The following is a 12607-nucleotide window of genomic DNA, read 5'->3' as shown; positions in this document are numbered from 1 at the left end:
AGCATAGAAGATAGGAGCAGGAGTAGGCCATTCGGCCCCTCGAGCCTGTTCCGCCATTTAATTAGATCATGGCTGATCATCCAAATTCAGTACCCTGTCCCTGCTTTCTCCCCATATCCCTTGATCCCTTGAGCCTTAAGAAATATATCTAACTCCATCTTGAATATATTTAATGAATTTGCCTCAACTGCCTAACAACACTGTGGGAGCACCTTCACAACACGGACTGCAGCGGTTCAAGAAGGCGGCTCACCACCACCTTCTCAAGGGGCAATTAGGGATGGGCAATAAATGCTGGCCTTGCCAGCGACACCCATATCCCGTGAATGAATAATTAAAAAAAATAACTTTGCATTCGTATAGCGCCTTTTACGATCTCGGGACTTCACAGCCAATGAAGTACTTTTTGAACTGTTGTCACTGTTGGAGTATAGTCGCCTCTGAGTCAGAAGGTCGTGGGTTCCTGTCCTCCTCCAGAGACCTTCAGCTCCTAATCTAGGCTGACACTCCCAGTGCAGTGTTGAGGGAGGGCTGCACTGTCGGAAGTGCTGTCCTTCGCGTGAGACATTAACCGAGGCCCCGTCTGCTCTCTCAGGTGGACGGGAAAGAGCCCACGTTAATATTTCGAAGCAGAGCAGGGGAGAGCTCCCCTGTGTCCTGGCCAATAGTTATCCCTCGACCAAAATCAGTTTAAAAAATAAAAAAAAATTATCTGGTCATTTATCTCATTGCTGTTTGTGGGATCTTCCTGTGCACAACTTGGCTGCCACATTTCCTCCATTACAACAGTGACTACATTTCAAAAGTACTTCATTAGCTGTAAAGCACTTTGGAATGTCCTGAGGTCGTGAAAGGCGCTATATAAATGCAAGTTCTTTCTTCTTTCTGGTTAGAATCAGCTAACTGATCAGTGACCGGACATCTCTGCAGTCTGTACGGCTCATTACCACAGCCGGTGATGCACTTAACCAACAGAGCTACCGAGGGAGCTCGCCAAGGTGCTAACTTTCCGCTTGTATCATGCTGCCCATATCCTAGCTCGCACCGAGTCCTGTTCACCCTGCACCCCCTCTGCTCGCTGACCTACATTGGCAATTTTAAAATTCTCATCCTTCTTTTCAAATCCCTCCATGGCTTCACCCCTCCCTCGCTCTGTAACCTCCTCCAGCTCTACAAACCCCCCGAGATCTCTGCGCTTCTCCAATTCTAGCCTCTTGCAAATTCCCAATTTCCCTTTGCCCCCTCCATTGGCGGCCGTGCCTTCAGCCGCCTGGGCCCTAAGCTCTGGAATTCCCTCCCTAAACCTCTCCGCCTCTCTCTTCTCCTTTAAGACGCTCCTTAAAACCGACCTCTTTGACCAAGCTTTTGGTTACCTGCACTAATATCACCTTCTGTGGCTCGGAGTCAGAGTTTGTTTGATAATCGCTCCTGTGAAGCACCTTGGGACGTTCTTATTATTTTAAATGGCGCTGTACAAATACAAGATGTTGTATCCTGTTACAGCTAGGAGGATGCGGGATTCTGGGAGTCGGAGTGTGGCTGGTGATAACGCAGGGGAACTTCGTGACGCTCTCCTCATCCTTCCCGTCTCTCACCGCGGCCAACTTCTTCATTGCCGCGGGCTCGGTGATCATGATCGTGGGATTCCTCGGCTGCCTCGGGGCGGTGATTGAAAACCGCTGCCTCCTGCTTAGCGTGAGTACCGAGTTTGACAGCCTGGGGAAACAGGCCGTTCGGCCTGCCGTCTCTACACCAGAGAGTATTTGTTTTAGCGCAGGCTGGTATGACCTAGGAACGCAGGAACGGCAGGAAGCCATGTAGCTCCTCGAGCCTGTCCTGCCATTGAAAGAGAGCATGACTGATCTGTGACCTTTGCCCCATTTCCCTTAATACCTTTGGTTAACAAAAATCTATCAATCTCCGATTTAAAATTAACAATTGATCGAGCATCAATTGCTCTTTGCGGAAGAGAGTTCCAAACTCCTACCACCCTTTGTGTGTAGAAGTGTTTCCTAACTTCACTCCTGAAAGGTCTGGCTCTCATTTTTAGACTCTGCCCCCTAGTCCTAGAATCCCCAATCAGCGGAAATAGTTTCTCTCTCTCTCTACCCTATCTGTTCCCCTCAATATCCTGAAAACTTCAATCAGATCACCCCTTAACCTTCTAAATTCCAGGGAATACAGCCATAGTTTGTGCAATCTCTCCTCGTAATTTAAGTCAGCTCCTGTCCCTAACCCAGTAGATGACAGTCTTGCACTCTGTGTGTCAGCCGTGGCTCAGTGGGTTGCACTCTCGCCCCTGGGTCAGAAGGTCATGGGTTCAAGTCCCACTCCGGAGACTTGAGCACAAAAATGCAGGCCGACACGCTCAGTGCAGCGTGCAGTGCCGAGGAGCCGCCCGCTGCACTGTCAGAGGGGCCGTCTTTCGGGATGAGACGTTAAACCGAGGCCCCGTCTGCCCCCTCAGGTGGACGTAAAAGATCCCATGGCCACTATTTGAAGAAGAGCAGTTTCCTGGTCTGCTGCGCTCCCATACCTCCGAGACTAAAGTCCTTCAGACAGCACCCGCACATCCAACAGGTGGCGGAGATTTTCCGTTTCCCAGTTTGAGCCGGATTTGAACCCTTTGTGAGGCCAGGTTCTCAGCCACTGCAACCACCATCCACCACCCACCCCACCGACCCCATCCCCAGACCTGGGTTAAAGCCTGGGCCACGGATGGGAGGTCCTGAATGGTGCTCCATCACTGTCTGCCCGTCGTAGGGCAGCACCACTTCCACCAGGCGTCGGTTTCCGAATCTGACTTCTCACCACCTTCTTCTTTCCCACAGTTTTTCGTGGTGCTTCTGATCATCTTCCTGCTCGAAATGACCGTGGGAATCTTGTACCTGTGCGGCCAGGATGCAGTAAGTGTGGATTCTGGGCAATTTGTCCATTTTGTGTTTCTGCCCAATCAATAACATCAAACCCAAACATTCCGATCGATCAGCTGGGGTCTGTTATTGGTTCCGATCGATCAGCTGGGGTCTGTTATTAGCTCCGATCGATCAGCTGGGGTCTGTGATTGGCTCCGATCGATCAGCCGGGGTCTGGTATTGGTTCTGATCCATCAGCTGGGGTCTGTTATTGGTTCCGATTGGTCAGCTGGGGTCTGTTATTAGCTCCGATCGATCAGCCGGGGTCTGTTATTGGCTCCGATCCGTCAGCTGGGGTCTGTGATTGGTTCTGATCGATCAGCTGGGGTCTGTGATTGGTTCTGATCGATCAGCTGGGGTCTGTTATTGGCTCCGGTTGGTCAGCTGGGGTCTGGTATTGGTTCTGATCCATCAGCTGGGGTCTGTTATTGGCTCCGATCGATCAGCTGGGGTCTGTGATTGGTTCTGATCGATCAGCTGGGGTCTGGTATTGGTTCTGATCGATCAGCTGGGGTCTGTTATTAGTTCTGATCGATCAGCTGGGGTCTGTGATTGGTTCTGATCGATCAGCTGGGGTCTGTGATTGGTTCTGATCGATCAGCTGGGGTCTGTTATTGGCTCCGATCCCTCAGCTGGGGTCTGTTATTGGTTCCGATCGATCAGCTGGGGTCTGTTATTGGCTCCGATCGATCAGCTGGGATCTGTTATTGGCTCCAATCGATCAGCTGGGGTCTGTGATTGGTTCCGATCGATCAGCTGGGGTCTGTTATTGGCTCCGATCGATCAGCTGGGGTCTGTTATTGGCTCCAATCGATCAGCTGGGGTCTGTTATTGGTTCCGATCGATCAGCTGGGGTCTGTGATTGGTTCTGATCGATCAGCTGGGGTCTGTTATTGGTTCTGATCGATCAGCTGGGGTCTGTGATTGGTTCTGATCGATCAGCTGGGGTCTGTGATTGGTTCCAATCGATCAGCTGGGGTCTGTGATTGGTTCCAATCGATCAGCTGGGGTCTGTTATTGGCTCCGATCCCTCAGCTGGGGTCTGTTATTGGTTCCGATCGATCAGCTGGGGTCTGTGATTGGTTCTGATCGATCAGCTGGGGTCTGTGATTGGTTCTGATCGATCAGCTGGGGTCTGTGATTGGTTCTGATCGATCAGCTGGGGTCTGTGATTGGTTCTGATCGATCAGCTGGGGTCTGTGATTGGTTCCAATCGATCAGCTGGGGTCTGTTATTGGCTCCGATCCCTCAGCTGGGGTCTGTTATTGGTTCTGATCGATCAGCTGGGGTCTGTTATTGGTTCTGATCGATCAGCTGGGGTCTGTGATTGGTTCCAATCGATCAGCTGGGGTCTGTTATTGGTTCTGATCGATCAGCTGGGGTCTGTTCTTGGCTCCGATCGATCAGCTGGGGTCTGTTATTGGTTCTGATCGATCAGCTGGGGTCTGTTATTGGCTCCGATCGATCAGCTGGGGTCTGTTATTGGCTCCGATCCCTCAGCTGGGGTCTGTTATTGGTTCTGATCGATCAGCTGGGGTCTGTTATTGGCTCTGATCGATCAGCTGGGGTCTGTTATTGGCTCCGATCGATCAGCTGGGGTCTGTTATTGGCTCCGATCCCTCAGCTGGGGTCTGTTATTGGTTCTGATCGATCAGCTGGGGTCTGTTATTGGCTCTGATCGATCAGCTGGGGTCTGTTATTGGCTCCGATCGATCAGCTGGGGTCTGTTATTGGCTCCGATCGATCAGCTGGGGTCTGCTATTGGTTCTGATCGATCAGCTGGGGTCTGTGATTGGTTCTGATCGATCAGCTGGGGTCTGTTATTGGTTCTGATCGATCAGCTGGGGTCTGTGATTGGTTCTGATCGATCAGCTGGGGTCTGTGATTGGTTCCAATCGATCAGCTGGGGTCTGTGATTGGTTCCAATCGATCAGCTGGGGTCTGTTATTGGCTCCGATCCCTCAGCTGGGGTCTGTTATTGGTTCCGATCGATCAGCTGGGGTCTGTGATTGGCTCTGATCGATCAGCTGGGGTCTGTGATTGGTTCTGATCGATCAGCTGGGGTCTGTGATTGGTTCCGATCGATCAGCTGGGGTCTGTTATTGGCTCCGATCGATCAGCTGGGGTCTGCTATTGGTTCTGATCGATCAGCTGGGGTCTGTGATTGGTTCCAATCGATCAGCTGGGGTCTGTTATTGGCTCCGATCCCTCAGCTGGGGTCTGTTATTGGTTCTGATCGATCAGCTGGGGTCTGTGATTGGTTCTGATCGATCAGCTGGGGTCTGTGATTGGTTCCAATCGATCAGCTGGGGTCTGTTATTGGTTCTGATCGATCAGCTGGGGTCTGTTCTTGGCTCCGATCGATCAGCTGGGGTCTGTTATTGGTTCTGATCGATCAGCTGGGGTCTGTTATTGGCTCCGATCGATCAGCTGGGGTCTGTTATTGGCTCCGATCCCTCAGCTGGGGTCTGTTATTGGTTCTGATCGATCAGCTGGGGTCTGTTATTGGCTCTGATCGATCAGCTGGGGTCTGTTATTGGCTCCGATCGATCAGCTGGGGTCTGTTATTGGCTCCGATCCCTCAGCTGGGGTCTGTTATTGGTTCTGATCGATCAGCTGGGGTCTGTTATTGGCTCTGATCGATCAGCTGGGGTCTGTTATTGGCTCCGATCGATCAGCTGGGGTCTGTTATTGGCTCCGATCGATCAGCTGGGGTCTGTTATTGGTTCTGATCGATCAGCTGGGGTCTGTGATTGGTTCCGATCGATCAGCTGGGGTCTGTTCTTGGCTCCGATTGATCAGCTCCCAGCCCGTGGCATCCGATCTGATCAAGTAGCCGTCTCCTTGCATTAGAACCCATTGATCAAGCGGCGCCTGGTATCGGATCCGATCAACCAACCAGTGACCGATATTGGAACTGATTGATTAGCCGCACAAACTCGTGGTCCTGATTTTACTGTGCATTAATCCTAGATAAACAGGTACGCAATTAAAGAGCTGAAGAGCGGGCTTCAATTCTACAACACATCTGGAAACATCGGGCTGACCAACGGCTGGGACATTGTGCAGACAGATGTAAGTTCACATCACCGATAGGCATTCTCGGTCAGCTCTTCCTGGTTAGGGAAATTGGTGGGAAGTGAAACTGACCGTGTGTTTCTCTTTCCCTGTCCAGTTCCGGTGCTGTGGCGTCATCAAGTACGACGACTGGTTCAGCGTCTTAAATGGAACAAAGGTGCCCAACTCTTGCTGCTTCAAACTGGTCAGCAACTGCTCAAGCATGCCCGATACATGGTGGAAAGATGTGAGTCGCTAGTTAGCTGTCTGCATGCGCGAAGGAAGGTCTCGTCACTGTGACCTCCTCCAGCCCCACAACCCTCCACGATCTCGGCGCTCCTCCAATTCCGGCCTCTTGCGCATCCCCCCGATTTCCATCGCTCTGCCATTGACGGCCGCGCCTTTAGCTGCCCGGGCCCTAAGCTCTGGAATTCCCTCCCTAAACCTCTCCGCCTCCCTCTCCACCTCTAAGAAGCTCCTTAAAACCTATCTCATTGACCAAGCATCTGCCCTAATATCTCCTTACGTGGCTCGGTGTCATATTTTGATTGATCAACGCTCCTGTGAAGCGCCTTGGGACGTTTTACTATGTTAAAGGTGCTACATAAATGCAAGTTGTTGTTGTTCTCCCAGGTTTGATTTATTTTATATGACAAATGGCCGTTATGTCTGAGCTTTGATTAAACCTTCTTCTTCAGTGGGTAGCACTGCCACCTCTGGGTCAGAAGGTCATGAGTTCAAGCCCCACTCCAAAGACTTGAGCCTATAATCCAGGCTGACACTCTCGGTGCCAGTACTGAGGGAGCGCCGCACTGTCGGAGGGGCAGTACTGAGGGAGCGCCGCACTGTCGGAGGGGCAGTACTGAGGGAGCGCCGCACTGTCGGAGGGGCAGTACTGAGGGAGCGCCGCACTGTCGGAGGGGCAGTACTGAGGGAGCGCCGCACTGTCGGAGGGGCAGTACTGAGGGAGCGCCGCACTGTCGGAGGGGCAGTACTGAGGGAGTGCCGCACTGTCGGAGGGGCAGTACTGAGGGAGCGCCGCACTGTCGGAGCGGCAGTACTGAGGGAGCACCGCACTGTCGGAGGGGCAGTACTGAGGGAGCGCCGCACTGTCGGAGGGGCAGTACTGAGGGAGGGCCGCACTGTCGGAGGGGCAGTACTGAGGGAGCGCCGCACTGTCAGAGGAGCAGTACTGAGGGAGCGCCGCACTGTCGGAGGGGCAGTACTGAGGGAGCGCCGCACTGTCGGAGGGGCAGTACTGAGGTAGCGCCGCACTGTCGGAGGGGCGGTACTGAGGGAGCACCGCACTGTCGGAGGGGCCGTACTGAGGGAGCGCCGCACTGTCGAGGGGCGGTACTGAGGGAGCGCCGCACTGTCGGAGGGGCGGTACTGAGGGAGCGCCGCACTGTCGGAGGGGCGGTACTGAGGGAGCGCCGCACTGTCGGAGCTGCCGTCTTTCAGATGAGACTTTAAACCGAGGCCCCGTCTGCTCTCTCAGGTGGACGTAAAAGATCGCACGGCCAGGGACGTTCTCCCTGTTGTCCTGGGACAATATTTATCCCTCAATCAACATCACTAAAAAGAGATTATCTGGTCATTATCATGTTGCTGTTTGTGGGAGCTTGCTGTGCGCAAAATGTGGTTGGGGGAGGGGGGGTGGGAGGCGAATGCAGGCCGCACGGCGATTCAAAAAAAGAAGGCCCATCACCACCACCTCTAGGGCAACTAGAGACGGGCAATAACTGCCAGTCCTGCCAGCGACGCCCACACCCTGCGAGAATGAATATTACAAAAATAATACGTGGGCTCACACGCCACTTGTTCTGCTCGGGGAACCAGATCCCCAGCCAGAATCTTCAGGAGAGAAAGAAACAAAAAATTGCCAATTTATCATTGAAAATACAAGTCGAGCAGGGTTGTGATTCAGGGAAACTCCAGGGTTGGAGCATGGCACCGCATCATGGACTGTTCCTTTAAGTCTTAAAGCTACATGTGATGCTCGGTTCTGCCAAGGATTTAACTTGTTCCCTTGTGTCGGCAGCCGTGCTACGATAAGGTCATCGAGTGGCTGAAGGACAACATTGTGGCCGTCTGCATCTTCGGGCTTTGCATCCCAGTGCTACAGGTACATTACGTTGTAAAATGGGCAGTGAATGTTACCGACGGGATCCGACCAGGGGGGAGCATGGTTCTCCAATCCACAGCCAGAGCTAGCGTCGCTTATGGCTCCGTTTCTCAAGCATCGTCCTTCTCCCTTTCAAAACTGCCCGCATCCTCAGAAAATCCCACCCTTGCACGATCCATTCTGCCCCCTCTCCAACCTCCCTTTCCCCGCTAAGGCCCTCAAATGTATATTCGCCTCTCGGCTCTCTGTCCAGCTGTCCCAAAGCTCACTCGGACCCAGTTTCCGTCCTTCTTGCAAGTACCAAGACCGCCCTGGCCAAAATCATGAATGATCGTGGTGCATCATCCTTTCCCGTCCTCCCTGCGGCGTTTGCCACAGTTGACCACATCCCCGTCCAGCACTTCTCCTCCGTTGTCCAGCTCTTGCAGGGTCTCACTCCGGCCTGATCAATTGCAGCCAATGCGGCTCCAGCAATGGTTTCTCTTCCCGTCACTTCTCGAGTTGCCCAAGGATCCATCCTTGGCCCTCCCCTATTCTGCACCTTCATCCTGCCCCTGGGAGCATCATCCACAGGCAAAGAGTCATCTTCCATATGGATGCTGATGGCTCCCAGCTCTACCTCTCCACCACCTTTCTTGGCCCCATGAGCAGCTCCATGCTGTCACCTGTTGCCTCTCTGACATGGAAACATAGAAACATAGAAGATAGGAGCAGGAGTAGGCCATTCGGCCCATCGAGCCTGCTCTGCCATTCAATGAGATCATGGCTGAGCATCCAAATTCAGTACCCTGTCCCTGCTTTCTCCCCATATCCCTTGATCCCTTTAGCCTTAAGAAATATATCTAACTCCTTCTTGAATATATTTAATGAATTGGCCTCAACTGCCTTCTGTGGTAGAGAATTCCACAGGTTCACCACTCTCTGGGTGAAGAAATTCCTCCTCATCTCAGTCCTAAATGGCTTACCCCTTATCCTTAGACTGTGACCCCTGGTTCTGGACTCCCCCGCCATCGGGAACATCCTTCCTGCATCTAGTCTGTCTAGTCCTGTTAGAATTTTATCAGTTTCAATGAGATCCCCTCTCATTCTTCTAAACTCCAGCGAATATAAGCCCAATCGACCCAATCTCTCCTCCTACGTCATTCCTGCCATCCAGGTATCAGTCTGGTGAATCTTTGCTGCACTCCCTCCATGGCAAGAACATCCTTCCTCAGATAAGGCGACCAAAACTGCACACAATACTCAAGGTGTGGTCTCACCAAGGCCCTGTACAACTGCAGCAAGACATCCTTGCTCCTGTACTCAAATCCTCTCGCTATGAGGGCCAACATACCATTTGCCTTCTTAACCGCCTGCTGCACCTGCATGCTTGACTTCAGCGACTGGTGCACAAGGACACCCAGGTCTAGTTGCACTTCCCCTTCTCTCAATCTATTGCCGTTCAGATAATAATCTGCTTTCCTGTTTTTGCCACCAAAGTGGATAACCTCACATTTATCCACAATATACTGCATCTGCCATGCATCTGCCCAATCACCCAACCTGTCCAAATCATACTGGAGTTTCTCTGCATCCTCCTCATAGCATACACGCCCACCCAGCTTCGTGTCGTTTGCAAACTTGGGAGATATTACATCTAGTTCCCTCGTGTAGATCATTAATATATATTGTGAATAGCTGGGGTCTGAGCACCGATTCCTGTGGTACCCCACTAGTCACTGCCTGCCACTCAGAAAAAGACCCGTTTATTCCAACTCTTTGCTTCCTGTCTGCCAACCAGTTCTCTATCTGCCAACCAGTTCTCTATCCAAGTCAGTACCTTACCCCCAATCCCATGTGCTTTAACTTTACACGCTAATCTCTTATGTGGGACCTTATTGAAAGCCTTCTGAAAGTCCAAATACACCACATCCACTGGTTCTCCCTTATCTATTCTACCAGTTACATCCTCAAAAAATTCCAGTAGATTAGTCAAGCATGATTTACCTTTTGTAAATCCATGTTGACTTTGTCCGATCCTGTCACTGTTTTCCAAGTGTTCTGCTATTACATCTTTTATAATGGACTCTAGCATTTTCCCCACTACCGAGGCCAGGCTGTGGAGAGCCACAGCTTCCTCCAACTGAACACTGGGACTACTGAAGCCATTGTTTCCCGTCATGAAGTCCACTTTCTTGCCGTGACTCCATCTCCCTCCCCAGCCACTCGCTCAGGCTGATCCAGATCATGTAAGACCTCCGTAGCCTGCTAGACCCAAGGCTGAGCTTCTGCCCTCCCAGGTGGATGTAAAAGATCCCGCGGCACTATTTCGAAGAAGAGCAGGGGAGCTCTTCTCTGTGTCTGATCTGTATCTAGTGTGTCAGCCGTGGCTCAGTGGGTAGCACTCTCGTCTACTGAGCCAGAAGGTTGTGGGTTCAAGTCCCACCCCAGAAAATCTAGGCTGACACTCCCACTGCAGTACTGAGGGAGCGCCGCACTGTCGGAGGTGCCGTCTTTCGGATGAGACGTTAAACCGAGGCTGCGTCTGCCCTCTCAGGTGGACGTAAAAGATCCCATGGCACTATTCGAAGAAGAGCAAGGGAGTTCTCCCCAGTATCCTGCGGCCAATAGTTATCCCTCAACCAACATCTCTAAAAGAGATTATCTGGTCATTATCACATTGCTGTTTGTGGGAGCTTGCTGTGCGCAAATTGGCTGCCGCGTTTCCTACATTACAACAGTGACCACACTTCAAAATGTACCTCATTGGCTGTAAAACGCTTTGGGACATCGTGAAAGGCATTGTATAAAATGCAAGTTCTGTCGTTCTTTGCATCCATCAAACATCTCCTGCTCCAACTCAATCTGTCCCAGGACTTTAGGGGGGGGGGAAGATTAAACAGACTCGAAACCTCCCTTGCTCCTACAACCAACGGGCTTTCAAAACCCAACCTTGGCTCCACCTAACCGCGACCCCTTGAGTTACCTCGTCCACGCTTGAACCTGAAAATCCTGCGGAGGTGAAAGGTCAGATTTACAGTACTGTGTGCCCAGTGCAGTTCCTCCTATCTAATTTGTGAATGTTTTTTCTCCCCTCCCTCCCTCCCTCCCCAGATACTAGGGCTCATCTCCTCCTTGGTGATGTACTGTCAGCTCGTGAAAGCAGAAAAGCACTACAGCTGAAAAAAAAAATCTACCTTTTTTTTTCCCCCTCCCGTGTCTCCTTGGACACCCGCCTCTGTGAATCCTGGGATTCAGTTCTCCGTTTCCTCATCACTAGTGTCTGCGACGTAAGCCATCTCCAAGTAGGCAACAAGAATGGGTTTCCTCCGCGCGGGGCTGATAACATTTTCTGCGGCATCTTTTTTTTTAAAAAAACAATCGAAAAAGTTATTTGAACTCCAGGTTTTCAAATGCAGAGGCCATTGTGTTATTCAACCCGCGGATGTTGTAATTAGAAGCTCCAATGCTATAACTGCTTCTTAGTGACATGGTAGGTAAAGGTTCAGTAATGCTCTGCGCTGAAAGCAGCCTCCCAAGACATCCCATGCGCACCCGTGAGGTGCTCGGAGTCAACAGGAAAATGCTTTCAGCGCCGGAGCGTGTAATTAGCTTGTGTTTTTAAAACCTAAGTTTTCTGGTAGTGTTTTTTTGGGGGGTTATTTTTAAACGTGTTTTTTTTTTTGCCATGCCAAGCTCCCCACGGGGAGCCGGGCTAGCAGGGAGCGCAGGTCGGAGATGGGGTCGCGAACTGGTATCTCCAACCCGCGCTCCCTGGAGGGCTATGGTCGCCACCTCTGGCTGGCCGCACTCCTGACTCCAACAGCCCCGCTCTCCCACCGCCTCTCCCCGCCCCCCGCACATTCCCACCATTGCCCGCCCGACACGTCCATCCTCGCGGCTCCCCGCGGCCAATCGGAAAGCGAACTGACTCTTCATTCCCCGATTGGAGGACTCTTGACTGTCAAGTCAAACAACCTTTTTTCCCCCACCCCCCCACATGTCCAATATTTTTAACCAGAAAGAATATTTTATAATTATGGATTCTGGTATTGACCTGAAAACCACTGATCATAGAAAGATGGAATGAGCCAGCACAGAAGGAGGCCATTCGGCCCACCGTGCCCGTGCCGGCTCTTTGAAAGAGCTCTCCAATTAGTCCCACTCCCTCCTGCCCTTTCCCCATACCATAACCCTGCAAATCTTTCCCCTTCAAGTATTTATCCAATTCCCTTTTGAAATTTATCATTGAATCTGCTTCCACCGCCCTTTCAGGCAGCGTGTTCCAGATCACAACAACTCGCTGTGTAAAACAATGTCTCCTCATCTCCCCCTCTGGCTCTTTTGCCAATGATCTTAAATCTGTGTCCTCTGGTTACCGACCCTCCTGCCACTGGGAAGTTCCTCCTTAATTACTCAATCAAAACCCCTTCACGGGGGACATGAATTCTCAAACTTTTTTTTGAATGAAAATAAACACCGGCAGGGGGAGGGGAGGGGAGGCAGAGGGAGTGACGGATTCTGTTGACCA

The 12607-nt window shown here is 51.7% G+C and overlaps 1 protein-coding gene across 1 annotated transcript in view; it reads left to right on the top strand.

Moving 5' to 3' along the window:
- Window positions 1-11443, top strand: part of LOC147099607 (tetraspanin-4-like) — a 60298-nt gene extending 48855 nt beyond the window's left edge. Inside the window, exons 3-8 of the mRNA XM_085969864.1 lie at window positions 1504-1695; window positions 2832-2906; window positions 5889-5990; window positions 6091-6219; window positions 8014-8097; window positions 11191-11443. Coding sequence (XP_085825990.1) covers window positions 1504-1695; window positions 2832-2906; window positions 5889-5990; window positions 6091-6219; window positions 8014-8097; window positions 11191-11259 — 651 coding nt within the window. The 3' untranslated portion in view covers window positions 11260-11443. The remainder of the gene's footprint in view (window positions 1-1503; window positions 1696-2831; window positions 2907-5888; window positions 5991-6090; window positions 6220-8013; window positions 8098-11190) is intronic.
- The last annotated feature ends 1164 nt before the right edge of the window (window positions 11444-12607 follow it).

The sequence above is a fragment of the Somniosus microcephalus genome, chromosome 28, assembly GCF_052327205.1.
Source record: "Somniosus microcephalus isolate GS21.2 chromosome 28, FLI_Smic_1.0, whole genome shotgun sequence".
In the NCBI taxonomy this organism is placed as follows: domain Eukaryota; kingdom Metazoa; phylum Chordata; class Chondrichthyes; order Squaliformes; family Somniosidae; genus Somniosus; species Somniosus microcephalus.
This window is presented reverse-complemented; position numbering and strand designations above follow the sequence as displayed.